This window comes from Pterocles gutturalis, unplaced genomic scaffold, assembly GCF_000699245.1.
Source record: "Pterocles gutturalis isolate BGI_N339 unplaced genomic scaffold, ASM69924v1 scaffold12589, whole genome shotgun sequence".
In the NCBI taxonomy this organism is placed as follows: Eukaryota; Metazoa; Chordata; class Aves; order Pterocliformes; family Pteroclidae; genus Pterocles; species Pterocles gutturalis.
The window spans coordinates 19,477-36,071 of record NW_010135904.1 but is presented as its reverse complement, the minus strand read 5'-3'; the positions used below and the strand labels follow the sequence as shown (position 1 = coordinate 36,071).

Below are 16,595 nucleotides of genomic sequence, written 5' to 3'. Positions count from 1 at the left end.
TTGGCTTCCCATGTCCTTTGTTAGGGATCTTGTTACACAAGCTTCCTGGTCACATATATATGGAACAGCAAACTGAAATTATGCTGAGCAGCCACTAGAGCTTTTAAAAATGATACTGTTTTCTTTTAGTCTGTGACTATTTTCATGCATATGACTGTTTTCCAGGTGTCAAAAAACCACCAACTGTAACCTTGGTGTAGCAAGGCCATGCAACAGGCTTGTTGAAGCAGTTGTGTACTTAGTAAGTTTATATAGGTGATGTGTCTTGTCAAGTCTCACAGCAGCAAATAGAACATTTAGGAAAGAAACATAAGGCCAAATTCTGTCAGGTTAGTTAAACTAGTTCTCCTGCTGTGACTGAGGGTAGGATTTGATTCCAGGCTTACTGGCTACCAGTTCTATGGTTTGGTCTCTTGAAGAAATTGTTTTCATTATTTGCTTGTGCCAGGTAAGGAGAGGCTGGGTATTGCTTTATATAGATATATTGTTTTATACTTGTAAGCACATAATGTATAACATGCATTTATGAAAACATGCATTGCCACAGAGGTACCTTGTTGTCTAAAGGAGTATGATAAACCCATGTTATGCCTTCCTTTTTTTTTTCCTTACAGATCAATGCAATCCGATCAATTGTTCCGAACAAAAGCAATAATGAGATAGTTCTGGTGTTGCAGCAATTTGATAACAATGTAGACAAGGCTGTTCAAGCTTTCATGGATGGTGAGTACAGTGTACCTTCTTCACTAACACGAGGGGATTCAATTGCATGCCGAAGTATTCGTTGTCTCTAGTGGCTCAAAATATATTCTGTTCTGCTGAAATTCAGATGATAGTGACACTCAGAAAGTTAATTTTTTTTGTAATTGATCCTCCTCTCTGTGCGTTTGCTTCTTCACAGTATGAGTTTGACATGACTGTTTATCTGTTCTACCTGATTTTGCCATTTTTTGGTGCCTTTCTTGTTGCAGACCTTCTTTATTCTGCATGAAAGTTAATACTTTTTAAAGTAAATATGTCAGAATATGATTCACTATTGAAGATACAGTAACTAATAAGAATTTGGGATAGTTCTGAAGCAGATAACCAGGCCCCTAAACCCTTGAACTTGATGCATACATTGACATTCAAACCTCAATCTGAATTTTGCAAAAAGCCTTGACATTTATAATGGCTGAACCAAGACTCCATTGAAAGTTCAAGCCATTCTAATTCTAGATCTGAGTTTGTATTTTGCATCATGGGACCATCTCTAATGAAAGGTCACTTGTATTTAAATAACACTTTTCTGGTAAATATGTAACAACAAGTATTTTGAACTTACACCAAAGTCTGTAAGAAACTTTTGAAGGAGTAACAGCATACCATGAGCAAAGCCTCTCAAAATCTTTGTAGCTTGGGGCTGCTTAAAGGATACTAGAAGTTCAGTGGTCTCAAAAGCCCTGTATATCTTAAAAATGCTTCATAGTGTTTGTTGATTTGCCATCTTGCCGAGTTGCTTATTTCATATCTATTTTACTTCAGAATAGTTTTGGGTTTGGTTTGGATTACTTACTAAAATATATCAGCCAAAAAGCGTCATGATGTACTAGGAATTACATACCAATATGCAAAAAGCAGATGCAAGCAAACTGGACTATTTATAAATGCATCAGAATTCTTCCATCAGATTTATATGGTGCCTCTTGATTCAGGCGTCTGCACAGACAGATTCTGATAGAGGTATGGAAATGTTTGTGCACACACTCAGAAAGAAAGGAAAATGCGATGCATCTAATTAGTAATAATTTTGTTTTCCTGTAATATGTGTCCTGGGGAAAGTAGAGGAGGGTTGCTCTATGGTTATTCAGTAAGTTCCTTTCATTCAATTTATTTTGTCTGGAAACAGTATGAGAAAAAACGTGTCTGTTCAGCTGCCATTGTGGATAGAATGAATCTAGCACTTTGTCATTCACATGAAAAGATACTCAAAATTTGCTAAGATTTCATGTGGCAATGGATTCTCTGCAATTGTGATATTTCAGTGAAAAACATGGGGATGGCCGTGCTGAGTGAAAAAGGCTGAGTACCTGCATTTAATGCTTCTCTTAGGGGTGCTGCACACTGAATCAGTGTCCAAATTTAGTTTCCTGAGATCAGCTCCTATCTTGCTTCATATTTGGAGTGGCATATAGGTGACACCTCTGTTAGGAATTTGCTTCTATATGTGAAATTTGAGTTAAATAGCGGTTCAAATGTTTTATACACTGTGTTAGTGTTTATCTTATTAAGCATAATCAGAAGGTCTATTCAGATGCTTTGTAGATGTGTTCAAGAGAATACACTGGTGGGTTCAAATAAAGGCTTTGTGATTTGCACAGTTCGTGCATTTCCAACAGGAGGAAACTGGGGCTAGTTGGGTGAATCCCTAAAATAACTGTGCATAGTATTCACAGGGAAGCTGAGGGAAGCAAAGCTAAGACAACACCAACCAACACAAAAAGAGTGTTGGACAATACTGTGAAAACAGTTAACAAAACTGTCAAGTGAAATCGCATATTTTGAGCAGCACGGTGTAAAATGGGCAGCAAATGTTGGTTTATTTCTTCATAGTGAAATGTGTCTGTCAAAAGATAGTGTACCTTTAGGAGAGGGGATTGTATTATATATATATAAGTATGTCTGTGTATAACTAAATATAAATATATATGTATTTATACACATGATGGAAGTCTTCTTAGCCTTGTGTCTGCATTGTCATGTCATCTAGGAACCAAAATATGGCTTTGATGGATTCCTTACACATTTTTCACGATATAACAGATCGGACTTAGTACTGCTAGCAAGATGTGTAATCTCTTCTAATGTGTGTGGTGGACTCACCAGATAATCTTGGATCTGGATTTTTGTGACAGAAGAATAATTCTGGTGCATTTGAAAACCTCACACATCTTTGGCTGAATACAAGTTGATGATTCATGGTGGTCTGAAAACAGTATTGCTTCTTAATATCGTCAAGAGTTCACTGAAATAAGTGAGAAGAACGGCTGAGTATGAAACCCATGTGGAAAAGATAATAAATGAATATTTACTAGAATTATGCAGTGACAGTAAAGTGATTCTTAAATTCAAGCAGAAGACCTTTAACCTGGTTGTGATTAAATGGATTCTTGTGGTAGATACTGCCGTAGTAGTCTGGGTGATGATTCGGACTGCATTGTTACCATGAGCATCTGTATTCAGCTTTAGGGCCCAGGAGGACAAAATAACGATGTTAACTAGATTCAGAAGACTTTTTTTCTAACATGGCAGCTGGCATTGGTCTGACCAAGGCTCTGCTTGCTTTGTTGCATAGATTTATATAACCGACTCATTAGGGCTGATAGACAGAATTTCAAGTATACAAAATCATAACCATGTTTCAACATAAATTTTAACTTTTTTTTTTCTGCCAGGCCTAAGTTTACTGTGTTAGTGTGATGCAGAATTTCTACAGGAGTCCATGAAGTTACTCTTTTGGATGCTAATTAAGTCTTCATTTTTATGTTCTTATGTTTTGTGAATATGACAGATAACTTATAGAAGTATATGATTAAAATGCCAAAAGATTTTAAAATTTTTGGAAGCTCTCGAGTCAGAGTGGACTATCTAGTTACCCAGTGTTTATCCTAGGGTGCTGAGATGCTTCCCTTTTCAGGCAAGAGATCTGAGTGTTAATTTTTCTGGGACTTATGCTAGTGCTTTAAGTTAGGTACCCACTTAATCACTTTGTGGAATGAAGGCCATAAAAAGCAGTAGTGCCAAGTAGCCCATCATAGACAAATGAAATAAAATGGGTAACTAAAAAGGAGAAAGATGGCAGTACCCATTTTGTTCTCCCCACATAAGAGAATTCGCAACAAGTGGAAATGCTGCCCAGCTAGGAGAATAGAAACTGTTCATGAACACACTTGTTCTTTTTCATAGCTGAACTTCTGTTGAAATGTTTTATCTTTCCTTTCTCTAGGCAGTGCAACTCAGGTTCTAAAGGAATGGAATATGACAGGGAAGAAGAAGGTAAGAACTTGCTCTTGAGAATCAGAGCATTCAGACCACTTATCAGCTGTCTGCAGTTGAAGGTAGTACTTTCATTTTGGCCAGTACTTTGCCTTTGCTAACACAAGTGACTTCATTCACACCTGTAGTCAGAATACTTGAAAGCAAATGTGTATATTATTTTTAATCCTGTTCATCTGTTGCTGTCTCTCTAGCCCTGCTGTTATGAGAGGATTTCTGGGGCAACACATATGTGTACATATTTGTGGGAGCCAGGCCCTGGGCAAGTGCAGAATGAAACACTTTTAATAAACAGTTGTATCCTGGATGGTCATAGCCACTTACAGTGCGGATTTTTGCTGCTAAATGTAACTTATGCATAAGAGTCATCCTTGAGGAGTCGTGCATTAGTGACACTGTCAAGTCAGATGCTTCAGGTATACTTGGGATATGATCTTCATGCTTACGTATCTCCAAGATGGAGCTGTACCAGGAGGCTGCCCTGTGATTCACTGTCATCGACGCCCCTCTTTATGGTTGAGGGAGCTACAGTAGCAGTGGCCAACCTATGTACTCTGTGATCACTTTCTGCCTGATCAGAGTGATGCCTTAAGCATTTGTCTGTGTTACTGCATTGATGTCCCCTGGATGATTAGGAAGTACTTGTCCTAAGTGACCTCAAACATTCCGAGCAGCATTTTAGCAGAGGTTCTGTTACCATTTTGCAATGCAAGTATTTTGTGTGGAAGGAAGAGGAAAACCAGTTTGGAGCTTCAAGTTTTATTTGAAACAGTTTATATAGTCAGCTGAACAGATGCAATGTGTTGTATAGCACAGCGTGGTCTGTAAATTGCATTACACTGATGTCACTTGTATGGCATTTTATGAGCATGGACAATTTACTGATTATATTTTGAGTTTATATGAGTTGCACTGAGTGATGTCTCTGTTCTTGCAATATTTCTTCATTTAGAACAATAGGAGAAAAAGAAGCAAATCTAAACAGCACCAAGGCAATAAAGATCCTAAAAATAAGAATGGTGGACCTGAGAAAGCACCTCAAGAGCCCCAGGGGATATATGGCTGCTATCTGAATGGATGCTCTAAGGACAACTCTTGCAGTGGTTTTGCCAATCAGAAACTGGAAGCCACTTCTCTTGAGAACAAAGGCTCAGGATTTGTAGAGTCACTGCCGGTCTGTCCAGAAATCACAGGTCAGTTCATTTGGCACAGGACACCTTTTAAACTCAGAATAGCCAAGACTCCATTTATATAAAGATCATGGTATTTTTATTGCTATGAAGTAGGATGTAATAAAAAGAAGTTGGAGAAAGATATTTGTGCAAAATAATGCACATAGCTATTAAAATAATGCAAGTAGATTTATATCTGGGCACAATTCATCTTGCAATATATTACCTTGCAAAATGTGTGGTTTTTTTTCTAGAGACAGAACTATCAAACTATAATTGGAAGCCCAGCTGATACGGAATATTACAGATATAAATACAGAAGAATGCAGGGTTAGAAAATGGCTTGAGTATAAAATAGTGACAGAAGCAATGAAGTCCCTCATCTGGAGCAAAGTCATCTGAGTAGTATGAGCTTTTGGCATAATACAGCATTTATTTATTGCCTAGTCCAGACTAGTACGTTTTCTCTTGTCTCACCTTCCCTGAATAGGCTAGTTGCAGTAGATCTCCACTGGCTTTCCCTAACAGGGAAGAGAGGGCCTTTGTGTTGAGGGAAGGCAGTCTGATAACTTCTCAGTACGCGCACATTTCTGCTAGGGTCTAGATACTGATTCTGAAACTATGGGCAACAGTAACACAGAAAGCTCTTCCTGACTGGGTTGTAGTAGATACAGAGTTATGGTTGTAGCAAAAACAATGAAAACAAAGCTTCTCCTCTCAGGGAGAAGCTCTGTGAAAGCTTTTGCCTTCAGGTGTCCTTCCATAAAGCTCTCATGTAATTGCTGTCAGTACTGGTAATGGTTTTTCAGCTCTTCACATTTCAAACTTCTGGCAGCCCTATATTATTGCTGCTGTTAGTATTTTCTTCCTGTGTCTTAAGCAGTATGTAAGACTGCATTAAGAGAACTTTCCTTGAAATCCTTTTTCCCATGATTGCAAATACAGCTCTCAAACCTCATTTTAAAGGAATTGTGCCAAATGGTTAATTGTCCTGAAATTAATTCTCTGCTGCTTCCAGATGACTTTAGTGGTGCCAACCTCTGGTCAATTAAATGAAAACACTGCAACATATAGCAGCTAAACAGATGAACTACTTATCAAGAAATTTTGTCTTAAGAATTTGGTGCTTTACAAAGGATTGGAGATACTCTTACCCCCCTTGCCAAAGACTCCCACTTACTTTGTATGGAATGTGCCATAAGCCAGAAAATTCTGCATTTCCATCATACTAAAAGCCACTTACTCTGCAAGATGTAAACATCTGTGGTATAAATAGATGTCAAGCTCCCATGTCAAACTTAGAGTTGCTTTTTTTGAAATTATACATATGTGAATAAAGATACATAGACTGAACTGTCCCTGCTTTTAATGATCTTCTTCTGTGGCATTGTGGTTGAGTCCTTTTTTTTCTTTGACATGATACAGTGTAGAGTTGTACATACCAAGGGCAAAAGGTATCTCGGAATCTTACTTTGCTTTTGCAAGTGACAAATGAGATATTACCATAGCTTTACAATTTTTATAAACTTTTACACATATCCCAAATCTAGTAATTGTCCCCTTCAAAAACAGGGGGAGAGAGGGTGAAAATAAAAGAAAAAGGCAGAAAAGAAATGAAAGGAAATGGAGAGAAAGGAAAATCTCAAACTTGAATATTCAAGTTTTCCCTGCATAGTAGAATAAGTTCCTGGCAATTTGTTCAAGTAGAATAAGTTCCTGGCAATTTGTTCAATACAGAGAAGGAAAGAGATTTTTCTTCACTTTCAGTTGCACTAGAATCCTGGTCTTTGCAGCTAGTATAATAGCTGCCTTGTTAAAGATCGAAAGCCACCTATGTACGTATTGTTAAATTTGTGCTGAAGTGCATGGAACTAAGTAGAAGAGAAGGGTGATTGGGGTCCCTCGGGCCAGCAGTTGCGCCCTTGTGGTTTCTGAGCAAGTCACACAGACTGTTCAATCAGTTTGAAATGCTGAGGTGAGTCCAAAGCACTCCTGTTTCATGTTGCTCCCTCTTGTGTTGTAATCTCTTGTTTTGTCCTTGTCTGGCTTGTTTGTTTTGGTTCCTTCCCTATCAAATTAATGTTATTGTAGTCATTTCAGAGTAGCCTTCAGGTAGCTCACAGCTTAGAAGGATCATAGGTGTTCAGTGACAGTCCCTTATGCTTTCCTCCCCACAAGGAACATGAGGTTGAAGTTTTGCTTATACCAACTAAAGCTATAAAATCCTGGCTGCCTGGAAGGGACTTCAGGGACCAGAAGGGAGGACGCGGTATAGCTGGTATTTCTCCATATGTCCCTTGCTATAAAATGATAGGGGAGAACACGTGGCTATTACCTTTAGTTCAAGTCTGCTTATTTCTTGACATTATTCCATCTTCTTTTTCTGAGAAGTCTTTAGTTATTGCTTTTTTGTGTGATGGTTTCCTGCAGCGAATAAAGACCTGCTAGAGAAAATGAAGCACAGAATTGAAGGCCCTGGAAAGCCAAATTGCCTCATTAGGGAGGGCCTTAGGGAGTGTTTCGCTTAATTCTGAGTCAGTTCAGGGGCTCTCCCTCTCAATATCTTGAAGGGGAAAAGGCCCACAATAAAGCAGGTTACTTCAAAATGATGACCAGAACAAAACCTCCAACTCTCCTTCTGAGAGTCCTTGGCAACACAGGATCTGAAGGACTTCAGGTACTCTTTCTGTGCGTGACCTTGTAAAGAGGCATGGATGCATTGAAAGGATATTTAATGCTGCTTTGCCATGCTATTGCTTTTGCAGGGACTTGGGGTAAAAACAGATACAAATCAGATAGCGATCTCTTTCCTACTTTTTAAAATTGTTTTTCATGTAGGATGATTTCTAGTAAATCCTTCAAACTTCCTGTTTATATCTCAAGGAATTATTTTTTTCTTCTTTCAGCCAAACAATCTATTGAGGTTCACTTTATTTAAGAGCTTTGAGTGGTAAGCTGTTACAAAAAGATAAGTCACTCATTTTGAAGGTGGCAGCTCAGCAGATTTCAAAGCAAGTTTATTTGGGCTGCTGCCAATTACTGGCAGGTCTGGTAATATTGGGCAGCTAATACAGCAGAGGTCACCCATTACATTAGTGCTGAATTTCCAAGCCACCACATACTGAACCCTGCAACAGTTTACTTGTAGCTACTGTAACCCAAACCTTTGACTTCTCTTTCAAGTATCTGAGAGTGACTTTATCCTTGGATTTTGTTATACATATTTCTTAGCTGACCTAAGTCTGCAGAGATTTGATGTAGGCTTTCTGAATCTGTTTTTAATTGTGTTGATTGTCCTCAATCAAATTTGAAAGTTCAGTTGCAGCATACTAAGGTATTGTTTGCTAGGCTGGGTGTCTTGCTATTGGATTTCAAAGTAGCTTGTGTGTCATTTTGGAAGAAACATTGTCAAAGTACATTGCAGGTGAAAGACCATTTTAAAGTTTTTAGAGTATAATCATTGTTCTAGATGACTTTCTTTAGGCAAAAAGATGACAGTTTGTCATTTGTCTTTACAAGTATACCACAGCTGATAATTAAATGCAGTAAATAACAAATTTGCACTTTAGCAACACATTTTGAGAGATCTAATCTTGGGGACAGAAGCCAATAACCCTGGACTTTTGCTATAGTGTAGCTGATAGTTAGAAATAAGCAGTCTGTCTGCTGGAGTTGTTTAGCAAGGCCAGCCTCAACTGACAGCAGAAAGAAGATTCTTTATAAGTTGAAGCTATCTGCATTATGTGAGATGCAGCCAGGGTTTCATGAGGTTGATGGCAATTATCTCGGAGCAGACTTTCCTGGCTATGTGTGAGACTGGTATCTGCATTAAACCTTTGGTATGTTCAGAGTGCTGCATACATGGTGTTTCTTGCTTTCACAGATGCACAGATTTCTTTAACTTGTTTAGCTATTTTCTTGCATACTTTTCTATGTAAGACACTTTTTTTTTTGTTTGCAGACTCACACTTTAAAGCCCATAAACAAAAGCTGGTTTAGAAATGTGAGCACTGAGAGACAACCCAGAGAGAGAGTGAACTTCCAGACAGACTCTCATCTATATACTGCGCATGGCGTGCATGATGACCTTAATCCTAAACCTAAGGTCGAATCCTAGGCCAGTAATTGGGGCTGTGCTCCCTCCCAGCTTCTCTTGCACCTGCAGACACTGGCACAGCAGAGAAGCTAAAAAATCCTTGACTTCCTGTCAGCAACTATAAACAACAGTATGTGATCAGCTTCTCCTCAGCACAAATCCAAAATGCAGCCTCACGCTAGCTACTATGAAGAAAATTAACTCTGTCTCACCAGGACATGGCATTATGTGATTGCCGTGGAAACACACCAAGATGTCCTTTACAACCATTTGAGTGCCCAGCCAGGGCACAAAGAAGTCACTAGTTGATATCCTGGAGCTCTCCAGGTGGTATCCCTCAGTTCTAGTTGGTTAATCCCACTCCGTGGGCTATAATCCAGTTGTTAATCTGACAAGCCTCTTTTCTCCAGACACCACACAACATCAGCTGAATAAAGTAATGCATAAAGAGCATCTTCAGAAAAAACATTAATTCATCAAACTGAGTACAAAGATTAGCAAAGTTAGTTAACACAACAAATAATTTTGTATGCATGTTTCCTTAACTAAAATTCACAGTGGCAGTAATAGCTGGCCTTGCCTGTCAGTTTTCATAGCCATTCTTTGGCTGCTTTTCCCTCTGTCGTGAAGCTGATATCTTGAATCCCTTTAGAGTCTTAGAATGAGTAAGCCAGGTAGTCTTGTGGCAGCCAAACAGGCTCAGGCATTGTTATATTATCCCTCTGAAGCTGTTGAACCCAGGGGCCTAATCTTTGATGTTATTTCATTTCTTGCTTGGTCACTCTTAGCAGCTGCTTTTGCTAGAAATCTGTAGGCAGGCAAGGTGAGTATTTCAGGTAGTAATGTTTAATCAGTGCTTTCAAAATGCTAATTAAATTATGAACATTTTGTGTGTGTGTGTGAGAGAGATACGTATTTCAACATCGGTGTCTCTTGATTTCTGTAGCAGACTTCCTCTTTACTTCCATTCTCTAATATCTGGGCAAAGATTACAATTGGTAGTATGCTTTCTATGTTATGAGGTATTTTTTTCATATCAGCATGGAAGAGTTGATTTTTTATGAGTTTTTCTTTTTAGACTGTTGAAACATAGGTGTGTTTAATAACCAAAACCATTTTGTTTCTGTTCTGTCATTGCCTTCTGAGGTTCTGTAGAGTGCGTGCCAGTGGAAAAAAAAGGATTTTTCCAGTGTATAAACCTAAAGTCATTCAGACTCAACAATAAGGCTTCATATCTTTCTTAATCTTGTAACTCCCTGTTTTCTACCTTAATGTTTTCTTGCAGACAAAGAACAAGAACACCAGAGAGTATCTGTGGAATTAAACCCAAAGACTATAAATGGAGTAGAACAGCATGAGTCTCTTCAGTCATCAGTTCAACTCCAGTGTAACCTAGGCAGGCCAAAGTCAAAATCTTCCTCAGTGAAATCACACAATGCTACAACCCAACTTGAAACAAAGACAGATGATTCAGTCAAAAAAAGAGGTAAATTGGATCCTTGGTTGCTGTGTGCTGAGGCACATATGGGAAGAAATGTGTTGGAAAGTGTGAGCAGAATCACGTTCAGCATAACAAAAATGAGTGGAACAATTTATGGTCTATTTAACATTATACTAGATTCCATTTAAAATAGATCATTAATTAATGTGCTGGTTTAACATTTATTTGGTTTGGGGAAAAAAATTGAGCAAATGTGTTTAGAAACTGAAGAGCATCACAGAAGGACTATAGAAAAATTGGATTGATGGACTTCAGTAGGACAACAACTTCATCCTAATCTAGGCGAATAACGTTGAACTATTCCTGCTCCCTCATTCAGAAAAGCCCAAACCAGCTTTATGACTTTCATGCATTTTTTTTTTCTATTTTAGGGCCGAACATAGAAAAATCAGTTAAAGACTTGCAGCGTTGCACTGTTTCTCTAACCAGATACCGTATGATGATCAAAGAAGAGGTGGATAATTCGGTGAAGAAGATCAAAGCAGCCTTTGCAGAATTACACAGCTGGTAGGTGTTGTGGTTTAACCTGGCAGCTAAACACCAGAGAGCCATTCACTCGCTTCCCTGCAGCGGGATGGGGGAGAGAATTGGGGAGAAAAGGTAAAAGCTGTGGGTTGAGATAAAGACAGTTTAATAGGCCAGATTATTCTCATCCTAAATCCAAAACACAGTACTATGCCAGCTTCCAGGAAGTAAACTAACACTATCCCAGCCAAAACCAGAACAGTAGGTAAATGAACTTGAGAAATCCATCAGCACCACCTGAGAAAAGAGGGACTAATCAGGCCAGTGGCGTTGGTGCAGGGGGGTGTCACACTCTGCAGCATTTGGTTTCATCAAAAAAAATTATGATGCCATGAAGTAACTCCTCACCGACCAGGAAGTAATATATGCATATGTTTACATACATCCATAAAGATAAATGAGGACAAAACTACAGTTCTTTGAAAAAAACACACCTCACTGTGTTTTTTTTTCCCTAAGTGATCCATCTTGACACAATTCTTTTGTATCAAGTTCAGTGTCTGCATATCTGAGCAAAATAAAGCTTTTCCAAAAATCCTGTCTATGGGGTTTTCTGAAGCCTCTTTTACCTTCTTTAAATCTCTTCTTTCTATACTTCTTTTTTGATCTTATCTTTTGGAATATAGTCCATTTCCCAGTTCATTTCCCATCTTTGCCACTTATCCCGCCATTCTTTTTTTTTTTTTTTCCTTTTCCTCATGTTTTCTCCTAATTTTCCCATCCACCATTTCATTCCCAGTTCTCATCTCTAGTTCCTTCTTTTTCCTCATTCTTTTATCTCTTTATTTTTCTAAATTTTTTTTCCATTACGATTTCGGTTATTCCTGATTTCAGTATATATGTCTACGCCTTTAGAAAATTTGTAGCAGAAAATAATTGCTGTAGTAGCAAGTTGTATATTTTGTATATACTTGTCCTAGAAAAATATTTTTTGGTTTGAGTTTTACTCAGCCTTTTGTTAGGCATAGATGCCATATAAAACCTGTTTTATACAGTGTTGCAGTAAACAGAAGAAATTATATTAAAATGTACAAGATTGGGTTATAAATCACAGAAGAGTATGAAAACCTTTCACCTGTAATTTGTCCACAATATTTGTCAGTACTTCTATGAGCATATCTTATTAACATAGTGTAGTATTGTCAGAAGTTTAACTCTGGACCTCAGTGGTGTATTCATTGTCTTCAATGATGCATCTAAAGCGACTTCAGTGCCACTGGGGCTCCACTGCTGTATGAGCGGAAAGTCCAAGTGTTACTGAGCTGGTTTTGTGGAAGATTCTGATGCACTGAGCCACCGGTGTCCCTTACTGTCTAGCAGGGAGAGCTTTGTTTCTGTCCCTGTACTCCAGTGAGAGTGGGCTGTGATTACCAGTTGTACTAAACTGCATATGGTTGTCAGGAGTGCTCTGGAGCCAGTATAGTGATGTTTGCTTATGAACTAAAGTGCAGTAATTACATTATTGGTATAGAAAAAATAAGTGAAGTTCGTCAACCTCTTGCACCTTTTTTCGGCAGTTCTCAGAGGTGTTTTCAGAAGATTTTAGAAAACTTACAAAATGTTTATGGTTTCTGCTAAGAAGGCTCAGACCTTTTCTCTGAGTAAACTTATAGTTGGGTCTCATTTGCTGTGTAGTTCTCCCTCAAATTATTTTTATAAGTGTTAAAAATATATCATGTCACATGTCTAATCTTGTTTGCAGGCAGTCACAGTCAATTCACTCTTTAAATGATAGTCATTCTGGTCATGGAACAGGCTTAGAACTCTCATGATCTAAGAATGAGGGCGGAGGCACTATATTAGTAAATTCAGAACTGAAATTTTTCACTTTTCATGTATTCATGCTGTAGCTTGAACACCACTCCAGTTTATTGCCTAATGCTAAAATGACTGGATTTCAGTAGAAATCACCAGAACCTGTGACACACAGAGCTTCAGACCTCATACAGTCGATACATCATATTCCTGGGCTGAAAGGGTTAGTTTGTGTTATTTACATGGCAGTTTCCTTGCTTCAACGTTGAACCAAGCATCGCTAGTGGTATCAAGAGGATAAAGTAATTAACTGAGCACTCAGCCTCTTGCATATTTATCACCCTCCTTGGGCATGGGAATTTCGTTGTGGCACAGTCAACTTGTCTGTCAAGGGAAAATGAAGCAATTCAACTAAACTGTTGCTCCCAGAGTGCTATGGAGTAACCAAAAGCAAAGGCACGACAATGACGTCTGGTCATCTTTGTTATAGTGATTCCAAAGCTTTTTGCAAGTTCTTCTCCCAGTTGCTGCTGGAGTGTGGGCTGGTTGAGATGTACAACAGGTAAAGATAGAACAGCAACTAAGTGATGTCTGTGATCAGAACTGCAGGGAATACTTGAAGGGACTCAATACCGTAACCTAGATGGGAGCTTAACTGGTTCCTGTTACACGTAGCTGTCACTATCTAAGGGATTTTAGTGAAGCTAAGTGAGGTAAGAAGCTTTAATCTTGTGTTGCAGCTGAATGCTGAAACACATACTACTTTCTGTTGTCTCTCTTGGGTTTTTCTTTTTCTTCCTTTGGCAATAGGCTAAAAGACCCTTTTTGTGTCCTTCTTTTTGCATTTACTATCAAAATCATGTTTTTCAAGAATCAGTAATCTTTTGGACTTCTTAATAAATATTTTTGTATCTTGTTATGATTTTATCAGTCACAGAAAGGATTAAAAAGTGCAAAGATAAGATAATATATCTTCCTTCTACCTCCAGGCAGCACATGAAACCATTATTATGGAGATAAATGGATAGCAAATGTGGCCTAAGATGTCCTGAAAGCTTCAGCACAAAGATTTACAAGAACTTTTCCTTTTAGCAGCAGAAACTGTTGGGTGATAGTTGCTACTGGAAGTCATATCTCTGTCTGGCTCAGTATTTCACAGCTTGACCTAACTGATGAAGAGAAGTTACTCCTGAACACGCTCAGTCAGTACTGTGCTGCTATTTAAAAAGTCACCTATCTGGCAAAACAGTGCATACCACCCTCCCACGATCTAAAAAAGGGAGTAGTTTGGAGCAGGTGTGCTGTGAACACCTGTACATTCTGGGAAAAACAATGCAGTACTTGCTTCCAGATTTAACTTTTTAATGAAATGGGGCCAAAAAACCATCCCGGAGAGATGCTTTTTTAAAAACACCGCAGTAGTCTTACTTTCTCTTTCTCAGAGATCTCCAGGAGTTCCTGCCAACTGGAGTAATTCTCTGCATGCTCAGAACAAGTGATAGTGACTTTTACACAGTGCTTCTTATGCCAGGAGACATGAGCATTTCACAGACCATGGACTGGACCAGGCATGGCACTTTGTCCCACTCTGTGGGAAGTCTTTTGCAGTCTCATGTGGATTCTACTTCTGCTGTGACCTAGCATTCTCATCACCCCTGCTCTTGCAAGGCTTTCTATGACATTGCTTTTCCCCAAGGCTGTGAGAGCACTGGGCAGAGCAAGCTGAAGGGCACTGTTAATGGGACTCACGTGCACTTGAAAGTTATGAGGAAGATCCTTCTAACAGTACTCCCTGAGACGGTGTTTCTCCTCATTGCATCCAGCTTTGGTGTGTGGTTATCAGGAGTATCTCTGCATGAGTGAGAACATAAGCTGCTCCACTTATTGCTTGGACATGTCAGAGCGTAGCCATGTCTCACAGTAGTGTAGGGCAAGGAACAGAAGAATACCAAATAGTGCTTAAGTTGCAGGGGAAGGTCAAAAAAGCTAGATGAACTCCCCGCTCACTAGAGTGCGCTTGAGACATTTGTTGCCAAGGTTAAAACCTGTATGCTGTAATTGTGTTCTCACTTTTCCACCAAGAGAGTGAATAATGATCTTGGGGATAAAAAGAGAGCCCCAGGAAATTTGAGTCTAATGTGTAGAGCACAAAAGGAGCCACAGTTCCTCATAACACCTCTTGCCAGAAAATAATTTTCACATATTAGGCATCTGTACAGTCATATGGAGAACTAAAAGGAAACATCTGGTACTTGTCCATACGGTCTGCTTCCAACCACGAATGGAAAATAGTCTGTAGAAAATAGTGAGGGCCAGGTTTAATTACACTGTGTGCGGAACTGGACCAAAGAAAGACAAGCCTCATCTACTCTTTGCATCTCAAACATATGAGTATGTCCAATGCTTTATAAAGAGCCTGAAAATTAACACAGTCAATGATTTCTAGAGTGAACAAAAAGCATTTCAAAGCTCTACCGTAGGCTGGGTAAAAAATTGACTCTGATGTAAAGCTGGAAAAATGGATTTTGGCAAAACTAACAATTTTTAAAATATATTAAGATACATTCAAGGAACAACTAGGAAGCATGTACTGTATATTTGGGGAAGATAAAGCAGTTTTTCATTTGTTTCCTAAGTTAAAATCAAAGCAGAGGAGTGGTTGAAGGGGGAAAGATGCCATTTAAGGGAATATAATTGTGTCTGTGCTACCTCCATGCTGGGTGATTAGCAACACTGCCAGTGCTCACAGTTGAAGAGTGAACACAGTAATCGCCTTTCTAGGACCCCTGCTTGGCAAACTGTAAAGATGATGGTTTTCTGTTTCCCCAAAGCCCAGCATCAGAGACACCAGATGAAGAGCTGCATGTCTCTGCTAGCAATGTCGTAGTTTAGAGCACAGGCAGATGGCTGGAAAGGCCAGGACTGGTATTGCTTTACACTAAACAGAGTTCCTGTGCTGTTTCTCTCTGTGTTTCCAGACAGTCCTCAATAGCTTTCTGTCTGTGTCTATCTGCCGGCTGACCTTTGGTAGTCCTTGTGTCTATAAAGTAAAGATTTTCAAATCCTCTTGCAGTTTGTTCTGATATTTGTTTGCCCATCGGTCGCATGATCCAGTCCATAACTTTGCCAGTGCAGAGAAGGAAAAGTCTCCCAAGCATTTAGGTTTCCTCAGGCTTTCAGGTGCCTTCGAAGACCAGTGCTTTTATTAAGGCCCCTGGGCCCTGCCCCTGCTGCCTGGGAGGTCTGGCAGGACCTGACTGAGTAGCTCTGGCCTCAGGCTGGCTACTTGCCTGCAGAGCTGCAGCACTGGGAGAGGGGCTCTCTTCTCGTGACCTTCAGCAGTTTGGGATTACTGTTGTGTATTAGTGGAGAGCACAGATGGAGCTAATGAAATTGGGAGGGGTTAGGTTTCAGCGAGAGATACATACTGTCATGCTTCTGGCCCCTTTGTCTTTTCCAGATACTTGCTTCATCCCTGTATATTTCACTAAACTTGCAAAGACAGGTTACA

At 39.2% G+C, this 16,595-nt stretch overlaps 1 protein-coding gene across 2 annotated transcripts in view; it reads left to right on the top strand.

Moving 5' to 3' along the window:
• The first annotated feature begins 620 nt into the window (after positions 1–620).
• SPATS2L (spermatogenesis associated, serine-rich 2-like) overlaps positions 621–16,595 on the top strand; it is a 33,109-nt gene continuing 17,134 nt past the window's right edge. Inside the window, exons 1-5 of one of the 2 annotated variants that reach the window (XM_010082086.1) lie at positions 621–723; positions 3,986–4,035; positions 4,988–5,228; positions 10,589–10,789; positions 11,176–11,311. In XM_010082086.1, the coding sequence (XP_010080388.1) occupies positions 717–723; positions 3,986–4,035; positions 4,988–5,228; positions 10,589–10,789; positions 11,176–11,311 (635 nt within the window). In that variant the 5' untranslated portion in view covers positions 621–716. The remainder of the gene's footprint in view (positions 724–3,985; positions 4,036–4,987; positions 5,229–10,588; positions 10,790–11,175; positions 11,312–16,595) is intronic. The other variant, XM_010082087.1, reaches the window with a different exon arrangement.